Consider the following 24187-nt stretch of genomic DNA (forward strand, 5'->3'; position numbering starts at 1 on the left):
AACTTGGCCCCACCCCTCCCCTGACGCCAGACGCACGCGCACGTAAGGCCGCGCTGATTGGCTACGTCAGCGATCTTGGCGTGAGCTACCCGGAAGAGATAGCGAAATGCCCGGCTGCGTAGAGCCATCTGATTGGCCCACGTGACGAGGGCTCCTCTTGGTTGGGGGCCCGGAAACTTCCGGCGGGTGAAGCCCGGCGCCTTAGACGCAGTGTTCTGGCGCCCCCGAGCGTCCTGTAGGGCGTTTACACCGGAGGTCGGACGCAGTTCCTCACGCTCTCTGGGGGCGCCTCGTGCAGTCCTTCTGAGCCTCCTTCTCGATTTGTTTTTTGTATTTTTTTTTATTGGAGTTCGATTTGCCAACATAAAGCATCACACCCAGTGCTCATCATCCCCTCAAGTCCCCCCTCAGTGCCCGTCACCCAGTCACCCCATCCCCCCCCCCACTCCCCTTCCACCACCCCTTGTTCATCTCCCAGAGTTAGGAGTCTCTCATGTTCTGTCTCCCTCTCTGATATTTCCCACTCATTTTCTCTCCTTTCCCCTTTATTCCCTTTCACTATTTTTTATATTCCCCAAATGAGTGAGATCATATAATGTTTGTCCTTCTCTGATTGACTTACTTCACTCAGCATAATACCCTCCAGTTCCATCCACGTGGAAGCAAATGGGTATTCGTCGTTTCTAATGGCTGAGGAATATTCCATTGTATACATAGACCACATCTTCTTTATCCATTCATCTTTCGATGGACACCGAGGCTCCTTCCACAGTTTGGCTATTGTGGCCATTGCTGCTAGAAACATCGGGGTGCAGGTGTCCCGGCGTTTCATTGCATCTGAATCTTTGGGGTAAATCCCCAACAGTGCAATTGCTGGGTCGTAGGGCAGGTCTATTTTTTTTAAAGATTTTATTTATTTATTCATGAGAGAAAGAGAGAGAAAGGCAGAGACAAAGGGGAGCCCGACGTGGGACTCCCGGGTCTCCAGGATCACGGCCCGGGCTGAAGGCAGCACTAAACCGCTGCGCCGCCCCGGGCTGCCCGAGTAGCTCTATTTTTAACTCTTTGAGGAGCCTCCACCCGGAGGGTGAGGCCTGAGGCCGGGAACTCTCCTACAGGGCGCACGTTCCAGGCGTTTCTCCCGCCCTTGCAAACGTCCTGTGGTTGGTGGATCCTAGAGGGATCTGAATAAGCTACTTGGTTATTTCACAGCCTCTTGTGTTCAGTGAAGATGGCTGGACCCGGGAACACAAATCTGGTTCACTTTTGATTCTGTGTGACCTTGGGGAAGCAACTTGTCCCTTTGGGATTCTGCTTCACTGTCTGTAAAATGAGACTTGAAGTCTAGATGACATCCTTTGATGCGGTAGAAATCGCTCTTGACCGAGGAATTTGTGACAGTCCACAGACTTGCAGAATTGTAACTGGCGTCAGATTAACTTGTTAGGAGACCATGTTTTTCACAGAGCTGCCTTTTTTTTTTTTCAGACTTTGTTAGGTATTTACATTCTAAAAATTGTGTTTGTACCTAATTCTGAGGACTGCCGTGTTTAAGTGCAGAATTAAAGTTAGCTTATTAAATAATTACATAATTTAACAGAATTCAAAGCAGAAGAGTTTTTGATGGAACAAATGCTTTTAAAATTAACTTTTTAGTTAAAATTTTAGTTGACATACAGTGCAATATTGGTTTCTGGAGTAGAATTCAGTGCTTCATCACTTACATACAACACCCAGTGCTCATCCCAAGTGCCCTCAATTTCCATCACCATTTCGCCCCATCTCCTCCCCTCCCTCCATCAACCCTCCATTGCTTCTATATCATTGAGTCTCTTATAGTTTGTTTCCCTCTTTTTTTCTTTTTCCTCTTCCCACATGTTCGTCTGTTTTTCTTTCTTTTATTTTATGTATTTATTCATGAGAGACACAGAGAGAGAGAGGCAGAGACATAGGCAGAGGGAGAAGTAGCCTCCCTGCAGGAAGCCCGATGTGGGGACGTGATCCCAGGACTCCGGGATCAGGATTGGAGCCAAAGGTAGATGCTCAACTACTGAGCCACTCAGGTGGCCCCCATCTGTTTTTTTTTTTTTTCTTAAATTCCACTTATGAGTGAGAGCATATTTTTGTCTTTCTCTGGGACTTGCAAATAACCATTTTAAGTCTTTTTTAAAATCCCCCCTCTTGCAGCCACTGTTCAGGCCCTGCATCGCCCCACTAATTATTCCATGTAAGACTGTATCCACTGTGTTTGACTTTGTTTTCAGAAAAACTAAAATCAGCTTTAGGATGAAAATAAACAGTCTGGATACCATCTACATCGATTTTTTTCCCTGTGTCCTAATGGAGTATGAATGCTCCTTATTATCTGAGCTTATTATAGTGTCCCAGGAATGGGAATAATACTTTTGAGAGCAGCTAGTGTTGAGAAATTCACAGTAATGGAGGAACTATTATAATCAAATTGAAGAAAATTAAATGTATCACCACATCTAATTGTAAAGGTTCATCACAGACTTACTGGCCATTATGCAGACATTCCTGGACCAATTCTGATTTGTTTCCCAAAGTTCTTTTCTTCAACTTGACTTTCCAGGTCTACTTTGCACCCAAATCCATGCAAGAAGTAGAAGATAGTACCGATCTAAGCTCTCAAGTTTCCCTCCAGTGAGGGATAGAGAGATTATTATTGGGGTTAGTAGAGTGGTGATTTTGAGAAAGAATTAGGAGAGTAGTTTCAGGCCTCACAGAAATGGACTGGAGTGTCCAGATGGAAGGGAGGAAGGTAGGAAAACACCAAAGTTTAGGGTGGTTTTTGAGGCAATCTGTTGACGTAGGGGACATAGGAAGCACAGAACAGGTTTAGGGGAGAAGACAGGCTTGGTTTTAGATTTCAGAACGAGGTATGAAAGATATTGCTTTAGAAAAACTTGATCTGCAGATGTGGGATTCAAAAGAGAGGTCCGTATTGCAGTGGTTCTTATCTTTTTGGCATAGGTGATCTCGGACGCCTTTGAGAACAGAAGGAAAATGTTTTTTCTCCCTGAAGAAAAATGTACATTCCTACATTCAAGATTTTGTATACCTTCTGAGGGGACTCACGTATTTTCCCAAAAACACTCTGAGTTAAGAACCTGAAAGCCAGAAACCTGAGACATGTGAGCCAGCGACAGAAGCTGAACAGGAGCAGCTGGAGTGGTTAGGAAAGCAGTGCCACTCTTAGCCCTAGGTCTAGGCCTAAGCTTCATGTGGCCTTATGTTGATCCTCTTCTAGCTATGTCACTGTCCCTCCACAGGGTGAAGTGTCCCAGGGCTGATGGGATGCACTCATCCAAACCCTGGGCAGCCCCTGATAGCCAAAGCTCTAATCCTGGGACGCTGGGATTTTTTCTTACCCAATGGCTCTGAGTCTGCTTTGAGGCCTGGCGTGTCCTCTTCCCCTAGCTGTCCTTGAGGTCAGATCCCTCTGTTGAAGGGGTGGCTATTTGGTGGTGGGTGGGCTGCGGGTAGAGTGGGAGTTAAAGGGAGCTTGAACAGCAGGGAGGGGTGGAGAGAGGCTGCCAAGTGCTACACAGAACTGAGTCCAGGTGAGAGGACAAGCAGGGTTTGCAGGGCTGGGGCCCAATTCTCAAGGTGCCATGCTTCTGTACGAAACTCCAAGGAGACTATGAGCTTTATTTCTAAACTTTAAAACTTTACACATAGGATCTCTGCCTGTATCCTGGCCCCAGAGTTTTCCAGTGTAAGTGGTGAAGCTGCAGGAAAGAGATGGCCCAGGATGCTGAGGAAAGAATGTGTTACAAAGGAAATGGCAAATATCAATGTGATATGTCACATTGATAGCCTGGAGGGCTTCTCCAGGGCTGGTCCCCGGAGGAGTAGCTGCTGCAGCTCCTGGGAACTTGTGAGAAATCAAATGCTCATGCCTCACACCAGATCTACTCAATCAGAAACTGAGGGTTGGACCCAACATTCTGCTTTCAGCCTTGTGGTCGCTGCATCCTTTACAGCAGTGGTTCTAGAGCTTTAGAGGGCACCAGACAGGAAAGTCTGTCTGCTTTGGGAACAAAAGAACTGGCCGAAGAAAGTGACCTCTCGCAGGAAAAGGAGAGGATGATGGCCTGTTTGGCAATACCTGGCGCCTCACAGAAATGGACTGGAGCGTCCAGAAGGAGCTTTCTGTGGACAGGAGCGAGATGGCCAGTTCAGTCTGAGGTGACAGTGCAGACTTCAGCAGGTGCCTTTAAACTATGTGACGGAAGCTGGAGAATATGTCAGGGCTCCACGCATGGGCCTGGCATGTGGTGTAGTGAGTGTACTTGAGCTCTCCAAAGCAGAGGCTGTAGAAGCAGAATGTCCTTGAGTATGTCTATCTAGTTAATGCACCAGGTGATTAAACCACTTCCTCCATCCAAGGCCTGGCAGGCAATGCTATTCAAAATCAGAAAGTCAGACTTTCTACTGAGAGTAATAGCCAGTTTCCAAAGCTCCTCCACCACCAACTCCTCCCTGCACGCATCTGTTTACATCTGCATTCATGTCTTCTTGCTATATGTGCAGAACTCTCTAGAGTCTTATCCCAAAACTTGAGTCTGTCTGAGGACAAAGATCCTGTCCTGAGAAAAATGTTATCCTTGCTCAGAGGCAACCTCTCTACTTAGAGAATGAGGGGAAATCCCATTGCCCTGATTTTACTAACAGAATATATTGTCTCTGTTGTGCAAGGAAATATCTGTTGCTTTTTAATCAATCTAGAGGTTACTTTAAACAAGGAGGTATGTTCCTTCCTGTAGTTACCTCAACTGATATTTTCCAAAGGGAAGCCAATAAAACCAGCAGCCGTGCTGGTTTTAATTCATTCATAAGACTGTTCAACACATTTTTTCCACTTCTTCAACACATTTCTTCCTTTCTGGGTTATAAACCCAGTAAATAATAACACTACTACTACTACTACTACTACTACTACTACTACTAAAATATAATACATGTACATATATACAAAATAAATTTTACCCATAATTGTGGCTCCATATATTTAAAAAGCCCAAACTGCTATCTAAATCCATCAACTTACAGAGAGTTTCTGAATGAATATTTTTTTGTGTATTTCACAGCTTTGCAAGTACTTTGCTAGAAAAAAAAGCTACTCAGTGATGACTAACATGTTTGCAATGAGAATATAATGTTATTTCAGTAATTATTAAAATGATAAACTCTAAATCAAAGGATTCAAAAGACTACAATTATTTCTATTTTTTATTTGCTTTTCAGAGCAAAGCAGTTTGGTACCTTATGTTATTCCATTAAGAATATTGGTTCATATACTTGATTCCTGTTATACTTAAAAGCTGCAACATCTTGCACTAGTATGGGACATTTGTTACAATGGATGAGCCAACACTGACACATTATTCTTAACTGAAGTCCACAGTTTACATTAGGATTCATACTTATACATTCAATTGATTTTGACAAATGTATCCACCATCACAGTATCATGCAGAATAGTTTCACTGCCCTAAAAATCCTGTGCTCTCACCTATTTATCCTTCCCTCCACCTAACCCCTGACAATCCATGATCTTGTCTCCACAGTTACTTTTCCAGAGTGCCATACAGTTCAAATCATACAGCATGCAGCCTTTTCAGATTGACTTCTTTCACTTAGCAATATGCATTTAAAGTTCCTCCATGTCTTTCTGCAGTTTGATGGCTTATTTCTTTTTAGCACTGAATAATATTCCACTGTATGGATGTACCACAGTTTATTTATGCATTTACTTATCGATGGACATTTTGGCTGCTTCTGAGTTTGGGCAATTATGAAATAAAGCTATTGTAAACATTCATGGGCAGGATTTGTGTGGACATAACTTTTCAATTCATTTGGGTAGGTACCAAGGATGGTGCACTTAATTTTACAAGAAACCCCTGGAGTGTCTTCCAAACCACCATTCTGCATTTCCACCAGCAATGAATGACAGTTTGTTATTTCATGATCCTCTCCAGCATTTGATGTGTTTTGAATTTTAGCCATTTTAATAAGTGTGTGGTGGTATCTCATTGTTTAAATTTGCAATTCCCTAATAACATGTTGTCGAGCATCTTTTAATGTGTTTATTTACCAACTATATATCTTCTTTGGTGAGGTATCTGTTATCTTTTGCCCATTTTTAAATTGGGTTGCTTTCATGTTGCTGAGTTTTAAGAATTCCTTGTATATATTGATACCAGTCCTTCATCAGATAATGTTTTGTAAAGATTGACTTCCAGTCTGTGGCTTGAGTTTATTTTTGTAAAAGGTATAAGGTTTGTGTCTTGATTCGTTTTTTTTTTTTTTGTTGTTGTTGTTTTGTTTTGTTTTTACGTGGGTATCCAATATCGCTCCTTAAAAATACTATCCTTTCTTCACTGAATTGCCTTTTCTCCTTTATCAAAGACCAGTTGACTATCTGGGTCTATTTCTGGGTGCTCTGTTCTGCTCTATTTATATATTTGTCTGTTCTTTCATCAATATCACAATCTTGATTCTTGTAGCTTGAGAGTAAGTCTTGAAGGCAGGTAGTGTCTGTCCTTCAACTTTGTTCTCCTTCTATAATATGTTGGCTATTCTGGGTCTTTTGTGTCTTCATATAAACTTTTAGAATCACTTTGTCAACAAACACAAAATAACTTCTTGGGATTGTAATCGACTCTGTAGATCAAGTTGATGATACTAAGTCTCCCTATACACGGATACGAAATATCACTTTATTTATTCAGCTCTTTGATTCCTTTAATTAGATCTTATATTTTATTAGATTTCTACTTAAGTATTTAATATTTTGGTACTAATGTGTTATTATTATTATTTTTTAAAGATTTTATTTATTTATTCATAGACACACACAGAGAGAGAGGCAGAGACACAGGAAGAGGGAGAAGCAGGCTCCATGCAGGGAGCCCGACATGGGACTCGATCCCAGATCTCCAGGATCACACCCCAGGCTGCAGGCGGCGCCAAACCACTGCGCCACAGGGGCTGCCCCTAATGTGTTATTATTATTGTGTTTTTAAAGTTCCAGTCATTCATTGCTGGTATACTGATATTGGTAATTTGTATCTTCCATCTTCTTAATTAAGCTAGGTAGGTTTATTAATTTTGTTGATTTCAAAGAAACAGCTTTTTTTAAATAATAAATTTATTTTTTATTGGTGTTCAGTTTGCCAACATACAGAATAACACCCAGTGCTCATCCTGTCAAGTGCCCCCCTCAGTGCCCGTCACCCATTCACCCCCACCCCCCGCCCTCCTCCCCTTCCACCACCCCTAGTTCGAAGAAACAGCTTTCATGTTCATTGATTTTCTCTACTGATTTCCTGGTTTGAATTTCATTGATTTGTGTTTTAATTTTTATTATTTATTTTCTTATGTTTATTTTGTGTTTAATTTGCCATTCTTTTCCTAGGTTCTTAAAGTGGAAGCTTCAATTACCGATTTTAGATCTTTCATTCAATGCTACACATCTGCTAAACATGGCTTTCATTTCAGCCCACAAATTTTGTGTTATATTTCCAATTAACTTAGTTAAAAATTTATTTAAATCTCTCGAGAATTCTTCTTTAGCCCACGTATTATTGACAAGTGTGTTAAATCTCCAAATGTTTGAGGATTTCCAGGTATCTTTCTGGTTTTGATTTCTAGCTTAATTCCATTGTGGTATGAGAGCATATTATGTATGGCTTGCATTTTTAGAAAAATTGTTAAGCTGTATTTTATGGCTCAGAATGTGGTCTATCATGGTGAAATGTTCTTCATGAACTTAAGAAAAATGCATATTCTGCTATATTTAGAATATGAAGTATTCTGTAGATGTCAGTGAGATCCTGTTGATAGTGTTACTCAGTTCAACTGTGTCCTTACTCATTTTTTTTTTTTTTTACTTTTTATCAGTTTGTTACTGATAGAGATTTTGAATTCTCTAACTGTATTACTGGATTCATCTATTTTTGCTTGCAATTTTATTAGTTTTTGCTTTATGTATATTGATGCTATGTTGTTAGGTATATATACAGGAAGTACTGTTATGTTTCTTGGAGAATTGACCCTTTCGTCATTTTGTAATCTCTTTTTATCCCTGACAATTCTTCTTGCTTGGAATTACTTAAGTTACTTTAGCTTTCTTATTTTTTTAAATTTTGTTTATATATTCATGAGAGGCACAGAGAGAGAAGCAGAGACATAGGCAGAGAGAGAAGCAGGCTCCACACAGGGAGCCCGATGTGGGACTCAATCCTGGGACTCCAGGATCACACTCTGGGCCAAAGGCAGTTTAACTGCTAAGCCACCCAGGCATCCATAGCTTTCTTTTAATTAGTGCTAGTTTGCTATTTCTTTCTCCACCCTTTATTTTCAATCTATGTGTCTTTAAAGTGGGTTTCTTACAGACAGCATATAGGTGAAACTTGTTTTTTTTTTTTTAATCCACTCTGACAATTTCTGTCTTTTAATTGGTATATTTAGACCAATGATATTTAACCTATTGATACAATTGTATTAATATCTACTATAATTGTTACTGTTTTCTATCCATTGCCCTTGTTTTTCTCCTATTGTCTTTCACTCTATTTCTGGCTTTTCTGCTTTTAACTCAGCATTTTATGTTACTCCATTTTCTCTCCTCCCTTAGCATATCTCAGCATAAACTTCTTTAACATTTCCTTTCCAGTGGTTGCACTGGAGTTTGCAATGTAAACAACTAATCCAAGTTCACTTTCATGGAACACTGTACCACTTTATGTATAGCGCAAATACCCTGTAATAGAATATCCTGCTTGCCCTGTTTCCATCCCTTATAATATTGCTATTATTCACTTCATTGATCCATTAGCTATAATCACTAAATACATGTGGCTATTATTATTTTGAACCAACTGTTAATCTGTTCAATTAATAATATGGAAAACATGAGTTTGTCTTCATTTATTCTCTAATGATTTTCCTTTTTTTAAAAATGTAGATGAGTTTCTGACCCATGTAGCTTCCTTTTTTTTTTTTTTTTAAAGATTTAATTTATTTATTCATGAGAGACACACAGAGAGAGAGAGGCAGAGACACGGGCAGAGGGAGAAGCAGGCTCCATGCAAGGAGCCTGACATGGGACTTGATCCTCGGTCTCCAGGATCACACCCCTGGCCAAAGCCAGTGCGCTAAACCACTGGGCCACTGAGGCTGCCTACCCATGTAGCTTCCATTTTCTCTGCAGAACTTTCAACATTTCTAACAAAGCAGGCCTACTGGCAACAAGTTCATCACTTTTTATTTGTCTAGGAAAGCTATTTCTCCTTCGCTTTTGAAGAACAATTTCCATAGACACAGAGTTACATGTTGGTGATTTTTCTCTCTCAACACTTTAAATGTTTTACTCCCTTTCTTATTGCTTGCATAGTTTCTGAAGAGAAATCTGATGTATTTCATATTCTTGCTCCTAAAGGTAAGTTTTTTTTCCTTCTGGCTTTTTCAAGATTTTCTTTTTGCCTTTGATTTTTTGCAGTTTGAATACAATATACCTAGGCGAAGATTTTTTGGTCTTTAACATGCTTGGTGATCTCTGACCTTCCTTATCTGTAGTTTGGTATCTGTCATTAATTTTTAAAAATTCTCAGTCATAATTACTTAATACAATTTCTTTTTATTGTGATATTCTCATTGCACATATATTACATTAAAACACTGTCTCACAGTTCTTGGATATTCTATTTTCATTCTTTTTTTCTCTTTGCATTTAAATTTTGGAAGTTTCTATTGACATTGCTTCAAGCACACAGATTCTTTTCATGGCCATGTTCAGTCTTTTCATGAGCCCATGAAAGGCATTCCTTATTTCTGTTATAGCGCCTTTGATTTCTAGTATATCCTTTAAATTTTTTCTTAGAATTTCCACGTGTCTGCTTGTATTACCCCTCTGTTCCTTCACGTTGTCACGTTTCCCACGAGAGCCCTTACAATACTAATCATAGTTGTTTTAAATTTCTAGTCTTATATTTATCATATCTGATGTTTGCTCTATCTTTCCAAACTGTGTTTTGTGTTTTAGTATGTAGCATAATTTCTTGTTGAAAAATGGAAATGATGTAGTAGGTAAAAGGAACTGAGGTAAATAAGTCTGTAGTGTGAGGTTTTATGTTTACCTGGCTAAGAACTGGACTATGTTTACTGTCTGCTGCAGCTGTGGGTATTATAGGCTAAAATTTCCTCTGGTGTCCTTGTTTTGTTCTGTTGTGTTTGAGTTTCCCTATATACTTCTTCTTCAATACACCCAAAGATGAGCAGTTTCTCCAGTTGTAATCCCATTATTATACAAGCACCTTGTTGATGTGGTGGTAAGGTAGGTATGGGTGAGAAAAATTCCACAGTCCTACGATAAGCTCTCAGTCTTACTGAGCTTCTGCCTCTGGGCTGTGACCTTACAAGTGCTTCTCAGACTTTTTTCTCCTCCTTGAGTGAGAGGAGTAAAGCTAGAGGGGGGCTGGAGTTGGGTATCTCCTTTCCTCCAGGTCAGTCAGGCTCTGATAATATCCCAGCAGGTTAGGGTCTGGTAAAACAGTTCCCCTTGAGGGAAGGCATTCCTAGAAGAACAGAGCGTGTGTGTGTGTGTGTGTGTATCAAGTTTGCCTAAGAGATATTATTATAACAAATCCAAACAGAGGAGATCTTTTAATTTTCTTTTAAATGTTTTAGGATATAGACAAAGACATTGTTTACTTCTATGACTAGCCTAGTATTAGCTAATCTCAGTAAACTGTGGGTTTACAAAATACAGCAAATCCCTCTCTCTTTACCTCCTTAGCAAGAATAATTTCAAATTCAAACAACACACAGTTGTTTCTAGTAAAGGGATTTGCTCATATTCACAGAATCTGCAAAACAGATCTGAGTAAGTATTACGCTTATATGAAGCTGAATATGGGAAACATGTCTCATGAAATTGGCCAATCATATACAAACAATATGAACGATTCAAAAGTAAAATTTTATTTTGCAATACCTATTTTTGTGATTATGTATATACAGCTTAATCCAGGAAAATTTATAGTAAACAGTGCTTTTTAGAAATTAATAAACCATCTACTGTATAAGCCTGTATACCTGTGGCACATGAAACCAGCAAACCTAATGTATGTACTTCATGTATGCCAGTGTATTTTCAATCGTCCTAACAATCAAGTAAAAGCCCACAGTGCTCATATGAAAAGAGCCATATCATAACTTTGGTATAATTACTGTGGCTGCAATAAAACCCCAACATACACACAACCCCAGACAGAGGTGTCTTAAATGGATGGAGAAAAATAACAACATAATTTATTTAAAAAATACTCCAAAGGTCCTTTTCTTGATTAAATCTGTGATCATTTTTCCTGCCTCCTGAAAAGATCCTCAAAGTTTATCTGTGAGGCCTCTTCCTTTGGTTACATTAACTCTGTCCCATGATGTCACACACTCATTAGCTTCATGAACAGTTTAGCTCACATACACAGAACATTAAAAAAAAAAAAAAGAAAAGAAAAGAAAAAAGAAATAATCTATTATCAGAAGAATCGTACGTTAAGGATTCTAAGGAAATCCACAGAAAATGTCCTACTTAGAACATTTTGATTTTCTTTCTCCTAAAACACAATGAGGCAAAATGTTTGAGTGAAAACAAATAATACAAAAGCACAACTCTTGGAGGAAAAAATCTGATATTTACCAACGGTTTGGGGGAAGTTACATTTGAACACTTAAATGATGCAGTCCATAACGTGGATCTGCAGTGTGTCTATGTCGGGTAGAACTTCTCCACATTTGGGGCAGGAATGAATCGGAATATTCCGCTGCTGCTGCCGCTGCCAGCTTCTATCCTCAGTTCCTGGGAATAAGCATTCAATGAAAAGCTATTCCATTTCTTTCACATTGCAAGTGACTTTGTTTGATTTTAATAATGGGTGATTAATGTTAACACCCATTAAGCTCTGCGACTGATACCTAGTGGGGAGTGAATAAAGGTTTTTTTTGTTGGGGGAGGGGAGGTCCTTATTTACTTAAGAAATCTATACACAGAGAAAAATCTCCCAAAATGGTACCTGCTTTCCTATTACTTTGTGATTTGGGCTCTAGTTCAGGTTGTAGGCATGTGAAAATATGTGGTTTCAGTTCTAGGGACAGGACAATATGTGTTCTAATGAAAACAAGAATATTTGAGGGAAGGAACAAGATAGATGAGGATATGAGCTGAAGAGAAGGTGGAGAAAACAGTGAGCAGCATGTGGGCAGGAAATCTCACAACAGTGAGAACCTTCTTGGAAAGAGAGACAATAATGACATTCATTTGGCCCATGTGTCTGAGTACCTGGGAGGTTGTAGAGAGGGATACAGAGATGGTGGGGACTTTGGGCGAGAAAAATGACAGCAGGAGTGCAGGACGGAAGGGTCACACTGTGTCCTGTTAGTGGGTTAGTCGGACGACAGAGAAAGGTCCCCTGACGAGACCCGTTGCACTTGAGAGGAGTTTTAAGAATAAGTAAAGGCTGCTCAAAGTCAATGATGAGAAAGAATAGAATAACACGTCATGTCATTTTGTCCAATTTTGGAACTGGACTGAGGGTCAGGTCTAAATTAAATATGGGATGTCTGGGTGGCTCAACAGTGGAGCATCTGCCTTCAGCTCAGGGTGTGATTCTGGGGTCCGGGGTCAAGTCCTGCATCAAGCTCCCCACAGGGAGCCTGCTTCTCTCTCTGCCTATGTCTCTGCCTCTCTCTCTCTGTGTCTCATGAATAAAGAAATAAATTTTTCAAAAAATAAAGAATGTTTGAGATAAGCCTTGACTCTAAGCAGGTCCCACGTATGAAAACTGGAAATGACTTCCAGCTCCTGGGACATCTCCTTGGTCTGACCTTTCTGGACCAAAGCAAACCATTTTGGTCTCAAGACTTTCAGTTGGCCCACCGAAATGTTTGCTTTTGGAGGCTGACAGTGGAAGCAACCTTATACATAATTTTTGGCTTCTGAGCATATTATTTGAACTGAATAACATGTGAGACTATTGCAGACAGCATGTGTTCAGCAAATTCCAGAAGCACCCTTGAATAGAAATACTGATCCCCAGACATGAGTTCTGAAAGCTGGGGACTTTCTCGTCTCGTGGTATCATGATCCTAGATCATGGCTCAGCCAACTTTTTCCACTATAGATGACACTGGTCACTGATCAGCGACTGCTGATTCTTCATTTTTAAACTTTTTTGCTTCCATCTGTGCCTTTTTTTTAGGTCCTTATCTAGGTTTCGACACTCAGACTTTGATTGTTGCTATTAGTCCATTAATGGGTTCTCTGTACCTCCTGGCTTTTTGCTATAAAAAAAACTTCTTCGGTTTTTGCTTTTTTTTTTTTTTAAGATTTTTTATTTATTTATTCATGACAGAGAGAGAGAGAGGGAGAGACACAGGCAGAGGGAGAAGCAGGCTCCATGCAGGGAGCCCGACGTGGGACTTGATCCGGGGTCTCCAGGATCACACCCCGGGCTGAAGGCAGCACTAAACTGCTAAGCCATCGGGGCTGCCCAAGGTTTTTGCTGTTAACACATCACATTCCTCTCCGCCGTGGACCCCTCATTCTCATCCTGTGCTTATGTGAATCCTAGCTTCAAGTTCAAGCTTAAAGTCACACCTTTTCAAGGCCTTTCTCAGCTCCCCCGGTCCTCAGTCATCAACCTGTCCTCTGACCTCCAGCAGCATTATTTCTATTACTTAAATATTATCTTATTTTATGAATCCATCCTTTTCTGTGCAGAGTCTGTCTCTCCAACTAGGTTATACGCTGCCGCAGGCCTGACCTTGCCTTGTGCCTTTTAGTTCCCTTTTAGTTCTCAGCTGAGAGTCCTGGATCAGGGCAGATGCATTGACGGCCACAGAAGACCATAAATAAGGATGACTTATGGTGAAGATAAGGCACCTTTGTTATGAAGCTAAGAAAATAATAATAAAAAAATAAAATAAAAATTTTCATGCAGTCTCTATTTGGAATGTTGCTTTTTACAAGACAAAAAGCATATTAGGATTATCATGACTAAATCTGTACTCTGTGATGGTTTTTATTTTTTTATTTTATTATTTTTTTTCTGTGATGGTTTTTAGTTTATAAATACAAGTCAAAGAGTGTTTGACTTTTTTTTAAAAAACATAAATAGGCATGTGCCTTCTTTAACTATGACAAAAGAAAATCTTCCTCTAAGAAATTCAGGTGCAAGAGATTGTCTATTTGGACTCAAAACAATGTTGTAGGCACTTTTGATAAAAGAGGTATAGACGGGTGTTTCTGGGATATTTAAAATCGTATTAGAGAAAATGTCTGATGGTGCTCAGGTGGGTAGATGTACCTTCCAAAGAAGAGCACAGCTTCACTGTGTGGCGCTAACCATGCCTGAGGCCAATGTTCACGTCTGTCTACCTGCTACTTCCACATACGCCCCATGAATATTGTGTTTATTTTCAACCTCAATTACTTTAACCTATTTCTTCCTGTAAAAGAACTTTGGTGGGGGAACAGGAAGAGAAGGGGGTAGGAGGGATACTCAGAGAAATTTCCTAAAGATTTAATAGTCGATGACACACACTAACATTGCTTCCTTGCTGCTGCCAACACTGTGATGGGAATTTGCCTTGGTAATCAGTTGGCATGTGGAAGGAACTCAGACTGGTCCACCATCAAAGAAAGGTTAAAATGCCAGTTTTATGTGAAATTTAGGATGGCATCTTAAACTAAGATTCATGTCAGTGGCCATGTGACTTTTTGTCTAGCTATGTCAGTCTTCGACCCCTTGAATTTTATGTTTTTTCAAATCTAGACTCCAGGATATTACTTTCCTTTCGCTGATGTACTATAACATAGGGATTTATTATATGTTACAGAACGTTATGACTAGTGTATTTAAACCATGTAATAAACACAGCATCATACTTTTAATGAGGGCCACGATCAATTTCACTTAGACAACTAAAGTCTGGATGTGATAAAAAACTAGATGACAAGTTATTACATGTAGTACCATTTAGAGTCGGATAAGCCTAGGTTCCATGGCCAGTTCTGCCCCTAACTAACCTTGTGATCCTAGGTTATTTAATCTCATCTTCTGGAAGATTGTGATCATCTATAACTCATGGAATTTTGTGAGGATCACAAGAAATAATGTGTACGAAGTGATCAGCATGGTACTTGTGCACAGTAAACTCAGTAAATGCTCACATTATTATTGCATAATACTAGGTAATGGGTAAAGATACCAGCTGAGAGAGCTTAGTTAATATGGTACTTAGTAGCACATTTAGAACACAGAATTATAAAACAGCAGACAAGTGCTACAACAGTAAGAGAGTACTTTGAAAATTTAGGAGGGAGAGGTCACATTCTGCTGGAATCATGGAGATAGTATTTGAAATAGGTTTTACAGATGGGGTAGGAGTTCACTGGAAAGAGATGGGAGGGAGACAGGGACGTGAGTGAGGGAAGGACGCTGCATAAGGAGGTATACTAGCCTTGTACAAGTTCAAGGAATAGGGAGTGATTTAGTTGGCTAACAACTGTAGGGAATTAGAGGGGGAAAGGTTAAAAGCTGGGCTATGCCAGGCCTTAACTGCCAGCATGAAGAAAGTATGGTGTCCAGATTCAGTTGGTAAGGTACGGAGAGCGGGGTACTGGGGAAGTAATACTGAAAGGTGCTGTACTTTTGTAGTTTGAGCTGGAATTGTGCAGAATGTAGTGAAATTTGTCTTCAAGCATTCTCTTCATAGGATAGGTCTTCCCTGAGACCTTGAATATTTACAATCACACGCGACTCACCTCTCTGGACAAGGTAGGCCTGCTGGTCAGGGTCACTTGTTCTTGCCCCATGACGGCTCTGCATCTCCATCAAAGACTGCCTACTGGGATGAAAAGTAACACATAGTGATGTTCTAAAATCCTGACATATGGCAACATTAAGCAGGTATTCAACAGTATTGGAAAAAAAGAGTTGAAAAAAGATATAAGGTCCATAAAAAACAGATCTTAAGGATTAACTTGAGGTTTTTAAAAAATTTTTTTTAAAGATTATTTATTGGGATGCCTGAGTGGCTCATCTGCCTTTGGCTCAAGGTGTGATCACCATCCTGGGGTCAAGTCCCACATTGGGTTCCCTGAGAGGGGGCCTGCTTCTCTCTCTCTGCTTGTGTCTCTGCCTCTCTCTGTGTGTCTCATGAATAAATAAATAAAATCTTAAAAAAAAAAAAAGACTATTTATTTGAGAGAGAGAGAGAGAGAGCGCGCAAGCAAGCACACAGAAGCTGGGGTAAGGGCAGAGGGAGAAACAGGGTCCCCACTGAGCAGGGAGCCTAATGTAGGGCTCGATGCCAGGACCTTGAGACTATGACCTGAGCCAAAGGCAAATAGTTAACCGACTGAGCCCCTTAACCAGGTGCCCCTTAACCTGAGTTTTTTTTTAAATATATATATTTTAAGATTTTATTTATTTATTCATGAGAGACACAGAGAGAAAGAGAGAGAGAGAGAGGCACAGACACAGGCAGAGGGAGAAGCAGGCTCCATGCAGGGAGCCTGACCTGGGACTTGATCCCGGGTCTCCAGGATCATACTCCGGAGCTGAAGGCAGCACTAAATGGCTGAGCCACCCGGGCTGCCCTGAGTTTTTAAATGTTATTGGCACTAGAACATAGTTTAGTGAAAGATACTAACAATTAAGATTTTAAAAATCAACTAGTAAATGACCAAACTGTCAACTGATAAGGGAATGGATTAAAAAAAAGTGGCATATTTCTAAAACAAGACAGTATAGAGCAGTTAAAGAAAATGAAATATATCTGCACGTGTATATACACATACATACACACACACACACACCCTCAGAGTTCAAAATCATAATGTTATTTATATAAAGCAAGCTGTAGAACAATTCTTGGTGATCACTTTGTAGATTAAGCATAGAGAAATTAATATTACCTTGTTTCAAGACATGACATAGATATTGCATCGATACTACATAAAAACATAAAAGCACTGATGGGTATGTTACTCCCCAAAATCCAGGCAGTATGGGGCAAGGAGAGAAACACTAATGAAGGTTGGTGAACAGAGGAGCCTCCAACTTCACCTATGACACCCTTTTTTCTTTTGATAAAACACACATGATGCAAATAAATATATGTAACTGTCAACTCTGGATAGGATACATCATGGTGTTATTTTATTCCCTGTATTTTTCTATGTCTCTGTTCCAAATTTTTCTCAAAGTGAAAATTTATATTTTTTAAAGATTTTATTTATTTATTTCATGAGAGACAGAGAGAGGACAAGATACAGGCAGAGGGAGAAGCCGGCTCCCTATGGCGAGCCGGATGCGGGACTCGATCCTAAGACCTGGGGATCAAGATCTGAGCCAAAGGCAGGTGCTTAACCACTGAGCAATCCAGGAGCCCCTCAAAATGGAAACTTAAAAGAAAGAAGTAATTTGAGCAATATTTCCTTTTAAAGCTTGTTAGAGTATTGTTTAAAGTGTTAAGACTATGTGTCACTGACAACGGCAGGAGAGGACTTTGGAACACATGTGGTCATGTTTATACAGCACGTCCAAAAGCAAATAACTTATCATGTTCCTACAAGATGCTGCCGAGCTTCCTAAGTTATGCTGAGTGTCAGGTACACAATCAAGTGAAGTGTACTCAGGGTGATTTCTACGCTCATCTTAAGCACCACCTCTGACAGGCCACCTGTCCTCAGCCTGTGCCCTGGGCTCTAGGTGGGTGCCCTGAGCCTTCCCGAGCCTTACCTGCCTCCATCTTCAAAAGCATTATTCTCTTTCAGCAGGATTGCCAGCTGCAGCGCCAGCTGCTCCTTTTCTTCATGTATCTTCTCTCTTGCTGCTCTTTCAGCATGAAAGTCAGAACAGTAAACCTCCATCTGATAGAAGGTAAAAGAGGCAGATGTCACCTCCTAGGCAAATGTAGATTCATTCACCCACCTGGTGATGGGGTGCAGACAGAGTGCTGCCTCATGTGATATGCCTTGTAAGTAATGGGTGCACATATTCCTGCTGGAAACCAGTGTGGTGACTGAGACTTTCCAACCACCTTCAGAAAGGAGACAAGTAGCGCGCGCGCGCGCATGTGTGTGAGCATGTTAGACAATTAGAACCTGACAATGACACTGATATAGGTGGTTTAAATACCACATGTAACATTTGTTCAGTAAGATTCTCTGGCCTTTTAAAAAAATAATATTCAAGATTAGCTTAATAGCTTACTTACTCTGCCAGTTATATTTATAAAGGCTGGTCTTAAATTTAATTTTAAATAATAATAATAAATAGATACTATTTATTAAATTCCAAACATGTACAAGGTTCTATGTTGGGTCCCTGTATTCCTACCTCATTTCACCTTATCAAAAAATTCTACGTAGCAATGTGGAATTGCTATGCTCATTTCGCATTTACAAGTTTAACAGCGCTCAATCTTGGGTAAATTAGGTAAGTGATTAAACCAGCACTTGAACCAAGATTGATGCCCACATTCTATGCCATTTCCCACAATGGTAGCCAGCCTCCAAGATGGCTCCAGTGATCCTCACCTTTAAGTGGTCCCCTTCCACAATGAATAGAGCCAACCTATGTAACCACTAGGATATTGCAGAAAGGATGGTGTGTGGCTTGCCTTGTTCTCTTCTGGGTCACTTGTTGTAGGGGAAGCTCACTGCCATGTCATGAGGGTGTGCAAGCTGCCTGTGTACACCCTGGAGGCCCACAGGGTAAGGAACTCAGGCCTCCTGCCCACAGCCATGTGAGCATGCCAGCTTGGAAATGGATCTTGAGTACAGCTTCATGAGGGGCCCTGGGCCAGAATCATCCTGCTAAGCTGCTCCTGGATGCCCAACCCACAGAAACTCGAAGATAACAAATGCTTGTTGTTTCAGCTGCTAAATTGGAGGGTAATTTCTTTCTTTTTTAAATATTTATTTATTTATTTATTTATTTATTTATTTCACACACACAGAGAGAGAGAGAGAGAGAGAGAGAGAGAGAGAGAGAGAGGGCAGAGACATAGGCAGAGGGAGAAGCAGGCTCCATGAAGGGAGCCTGACATGGGACTCGATCCCGGGTCCCCACGATCACGCCCTGTGCTGAAGGCGGCGCTAAACCACTGAGCCACCTGGGCTGCCCTGGAGGGTAATTTCTTATCTAGAAATATATAAATATTATGGCGTGATATGATTTCCTGTTACAAAATTCTAAAGTAAAAATGAACTCAATAGTGAAATGAACATTACTCTAACACCAGTTTTTAGCTTTCCAGATTTAAAATGAGTTTTTTCCCCCCAAATTTTATGGTTCTAGGATACAAATGTTTATCTCTAAAAGTAAAATTAATAAAAATTTAAATATTCTATCACAGTTTTAGTTACCAACCTCCCCTCACTACAACCATGCAATAAAAAGGTCATTTTAAGGGACTTCCTGCCATCTGTGAATGGTCCAACATTTTATGCTATCATTGATGCATCATGGGGTTTTTTGAATCAGATCTCAATTTGAGTTATAGTCTTACTTCTTTCTCTGATTAGCTTTAAGCCAGTCAGACCTGGGTCGTTCTGTCCATTCCTATACAGCCTTGCAATGACAACAGTGGCTCATGTTACAGGTGCTGAAAAAGCAGTGGCTGAATGAGTGAGAGTACCTACCAAAACACAACCAATGTCAGAAGGACAAAGGATATGACAACAATACCATGAGGTTCTCAAATAAATGAATTGCTATAAAGGGCTTGGGTTGAAATTCTGATAATACAGGTAAGGGTAAGGATGTCGATCAATGCGGAGTCTGTTGATAGGAGTGAAAACCGGTACAACCACTTCGGAAAACTGTTGGTCACATCTAGTAACACTGAGTAATACGTGTACTCCATGAACCAGCCATTCCACCACTAGCGAGATATGCACCCAACAGAAATGAATGCACAAACCAAACAAAGAGACAGGCACTAGAATGTAAGAGCAACCATAATCATAATGCTCCAAATTGAAAATAAGCTAACTACCTATCAACCATAAGTGGATAAATTCATTGAACTATACCCTTAAAAATTTGGTGCACTTTCCACACATGATATACTTCAATAAAACTTTTTTTAAATATATTGGTGGGAATTATATAAAATCCAAAAATATATTTTAAACACAATTGCTTTTCCAAATGAGAATACGATCAAGGTTGGCCTTACTCAATTCATGTTTCAGAACACAGCTTACCTGAGCCCTAAGAACGGTCATGGTTTCCAGGTCCTCCTCCTGCTTGGCGATGGTCTGCTTCATTTCATCCATCTGAAGCTGCTTGGAAGCCAGGGCCTTCTCTGCCAGTTCCAGTTTTTCACTTAGTTCTTGCAGTATCACCTTATCCACTTTTTCTGACTGAAAGAGACAAGATTATTCTAGAAATGGCTGTGAAATGATCCAATCTATTTTTTTTTTTAAGATTTACTTATTTGAGAGAGAGAGAGAGACAGTGTGGGCATAAGTGAGGTCAGGAAGGAACAGAGGAAGAGAGAGAGTCTCAATCAGGTTCCGTGCCAAGTGCAGATCCCAACATGAGGCTTTGATCTCACAATCCTAAGATCACGACCTGAGCCAAAACCAAGAGTCGGTTGCTTAACCATCTATGCCCCCCAGGGGCCCCTAATTCAACCTATTTTAGTAAAATATTAAATGAAGTTTAATTTCTTTAAGTGACTGGCTTCTAAACTGTTCTGTTAATTAGGAATCAATGATAACTTACTGAGAAAATTGTATTCATTTAACTTATAGCTTGCAAATTACATTTTCTTAGTTTAAAACAATTTTAAAAAACCCACTGAAATAAGGGAAATAATAACAAACCCTGATCTCAGTGAGGTTGTAACTTGCTGATACTGTCATCTTCCCCACTGATATTACTGTTACTTGGTGAAGTCAGAAGAAAAGAAGAAACATGTTTATATTAAAAATTGGTCACCTCACACCTGTCAGAATGACTAGTGTCAAAAAGACAAAAAAGAACAAGTGTTGGTGAGGATGTGGAGAAAAAGGAACCCTGCTGGGCTGTTGGTGGGAATGCAAACTGGTATACCCATGGTAGAAAACAGTACAGAGGTTCCTCAAAAAGTTAAAAATAGAGCTACCATAGTATGATACAGCAATCCCACTTCTGGATATTTATCCAAAGAAAATGAAAATACTAATTAAAAAAGATATATCCATGCTTATTTTTACTACAGCATTATTTACAATACTAAGATATGGAAGCAGCCTCAATATCCATCGAATAGCTGAATGGATAAAGATGTGATCTATACATGTACGCACACACAGATGTATCACTCAGCCATAAAAAGACGAAATCTTGCCATTTGTGACAACAGGGATGTACTTAGAGGTCCACCTATGTTAAGTGAGGTAAGTCAGAGAAACAAATACCATATGATTTCACTTATATGTGGAATATGAAAAACAAAACATATAGAAACAAACATAAATACAGAGAATAAACTAGTAGTTGCCAGAGGAGAGGGAGATATGGGAATGAAGGGGACCAAGAGGCACATAACTTCTAGTTATAAAATAAATAAGTCACGGGGATGTATAGTACAGCAGAGGGAATATAGCCGACCCTTGAACAACATAGGGGTTAGAGCCACTGACCCTCTGCAGAGTCACAAATTCACAATGTAACTTTCGACTCCCCAGAAACTTAACTAGTAACAGACTATGGTTGACAGGAAACCTTACCAATAATTTAGTGGATTAACACATATGTATCATATACTGTATTCCTACAATAAAGTTAGCTAGAGAAAAGATGTTATTAAGAAAACAACAAAGAAGAAAAAGACACACTTATAGTTCTGTATTTTAAAAAATCTGCACATTAAGTGGACCCGTGCAAACCCTTTTTATTCAAGGATCAACTGTGCAGTCAGTACTATTGTAAAAACTTTATATACTCACAAATAGTAACTACAATCATGAGCATTTCATAATGTGTATAAACATCTGATCACTATGTTAGACAATGAAAACTAGTATGACATTGTAGGTCAACTGACTTCAATTAAATACAAATAAATAAATAATGAAAAAACTTATAGCTTCTAGAAAGGAACAATATTCTATCAAAAAAAAAAAAAAAAAGAAGAAGAAGAACAACAACAAGGATGTCTGAATGACCCAGTCAATTAAGCATCTGACTGTTTCGAATCAGGTTATAATCTAAATGGTTGTGGGATCAAGTCCTGCATCACTGAGCTCTGCCCTCAATGGGGAATCTGCTTGAAAGATTCTCTCCCTCTGACCCTCCCTCCGCTTGTGCACACACACACTCTCTCTCAAAAGGAATAAAACTTAAAAAAAAAAAGAAAAATGAAGAGTACATTTATAAGCATATTAAACTCAAAGACTAAAAAAAAAAAAATAAACTCAAAGACTAAAAAAAAAAAAATAAACTCAAAGACTCCCTTCTACTAATTCAAAGCTTCCATGATCTTCACTTATTTATCCCAGCTTTATCCAAGTAAAACTGACAAATTAAATTGTAAGATATTTAAAGTGAACAGGGTGACAATTTGATATGCATATGTACCATGAAAAGGTTGACCCCACCCGCTTAACTAAAATGCCTATCACACCTCACAAATCCACCCATGTTTAAACTGCTGCACCACACTGGCATTCTATTAATGTAAGTTGCAATCTGGTGAATCCAGGGTCTCCAGGTCACTGACAGCAGCAAGCTAGCCCTGTAACAGCTCCATGGAGACAACCCCTCCAGTGGCAGCCCACAATCTTGCTGCACCTGTTCCTGTGGGAGCCCACACTGGTAGCTCTCCTACAAACCCACCCTGTTAGAAATGCTAAAGGTTGTGGCGCCAGGGAGGCTCAGTTGGTTAAGTAGCCAACTCTTTGATTTCAGCTCAGGTCATAATCTCAGGGTTGTGGGATCGAGCCCTGAGTTGGGCTCTGTGCTCTACAGGCAGTCTGCTTGAAATTCTCTCTCCCTCTCTCTCTGCGCAAGCTCACCATGCTCTCTCTCTCTCTCTTAAATAATAAATAAATGTTAAAAAAAAAAGAAGTGCTAAAAGCTTACTCCCTGACTGTAGGACATTAGCACGATCTTTGCACATGAAGCAAATTATACACAGGTGGACCATCAGAAGTTCTACGCACTTAGACATAAGAAATCAACTATAAAAATGAAGAACAACCTTTGAAAAACAGACTTAAGGAATAACACAATTGCTTTACATATAAAAATGTTTATAGCCTATTTGTTATGAGGCCATGAAAATAATTTTTTTCTATGAGTACCTCTTTCCTTTTCAGTTCCTCGATTGTTTTCAATGAATTATTGTATTCTTGAAGAAGCTTGTTATGTGTCAACTGGAGAGTGGCTAACTTGGACCTATTCAAAAGAAATTAAGAAACTGAATCTTGGGGGAAATATGATAAAAACTTAGATTTGTTCTCCAATCTTCTTCCGAACACTCAACTAGCAAAATCATCTCTCCTACCTTTACCATCTTACCACCTGCTGACATTTTCTTACTCTCAAATAAAATATTTAAAAAAAAATCTGTAGGTTACAAGGAACTTTAATAATTCTGTTATAACAGAACAAATTTTATCTCCTCAGAAAAGTCTCTTAGTACTCCTTCAATTACATAAAAAAGTTTAAAGTTTGTTGTTAAATCCTAATTCCAATCTTATAAAAGTACTATTCTATCTTCTCCTAGCAAGGGGTCATTCAGTCGTGGGACACTCACTTCTCCTCTTCAGTTTTAGCTTGCTCCATTTTGATTTCTGATCGCATGCTTTCCACTTGTAGCTCCAACTTTTTGTTGTTATAAACAAGCTCTTGCTTTTCATTCAGCTCTGCTGGGGTTGCAGAATTTTTCCTTTCAAGGGTCTGACATCTAAGAAATATCAAATTTTCATGAGGATAAACAACACTCCTTCATTTCTCAGTGGCTTTTTTTTTTCTCAGTGGCTTTTAAATAAATCCCAAGATTATGTAGCAAACACAAAGAAATTTAGGATTGCATTTTTTTTTTTTAGGATTGCATTTTTCAAGGATATAACGGCAAAATAAAATATTTT

General features: G+C 39.5%; 1 protein-coding gene across 3 annotated transcripts in view; it reads right to left on the reverse strand.

The window, feature by feature from the left end:
* Positions 1–10992: 10992 nt before the first annotated feature.
* The window catches only part of OPTN (optineurin), a 41407-nt gene continuing 28212 nt past the window's right edge, over positions 10993–24187 (reverse strand). For 2 of the 3 annotated variants that reach the window (XM_041767059.1, XM_041767060.1), the window contains exons 9-14: positions 23854–24003; positions 23399–23492; positions 20312–20470; positions 17838–17968; positions 15857–15939; positions 10993–11890 (exon numbers count right to left, since the gene is read on the reverse strand). In XM_041767059.1, the coding sequence (XP_041622993.1) occupies positions 11763–11890; positions 15857–15939; positions 17838–17968; positions 20312–20470; positions 23399–23492; positions 23854–24003 (745 nt within the window). In that variant the 3' untranslated portion in view covers positions 10993–11762. The remainder of the gene's footprint in view (positions 11891–15856; positions 15940–17837; positions 17969–20311; positions 20471–23398; positions 23493–23853; positions 24004–24187) is intronic. The other variant, XM_041767061.1, reaches the window with a different exon arrangement.

This window comes from Vulpes lagopus, chromosome 8 (genome assembly GCF_018345385.1).
Source record: "Vulpes lagopus strain Blue_001 chromosome 8, ASM1834538v1, whole genome shotgun sequence".
Taxonomy (NCBI): Eukaryota; Metazoa; Chordata; class Mammalia; order Carnivora; family Canidae; genus Vulpes; species Vulpes lagopus.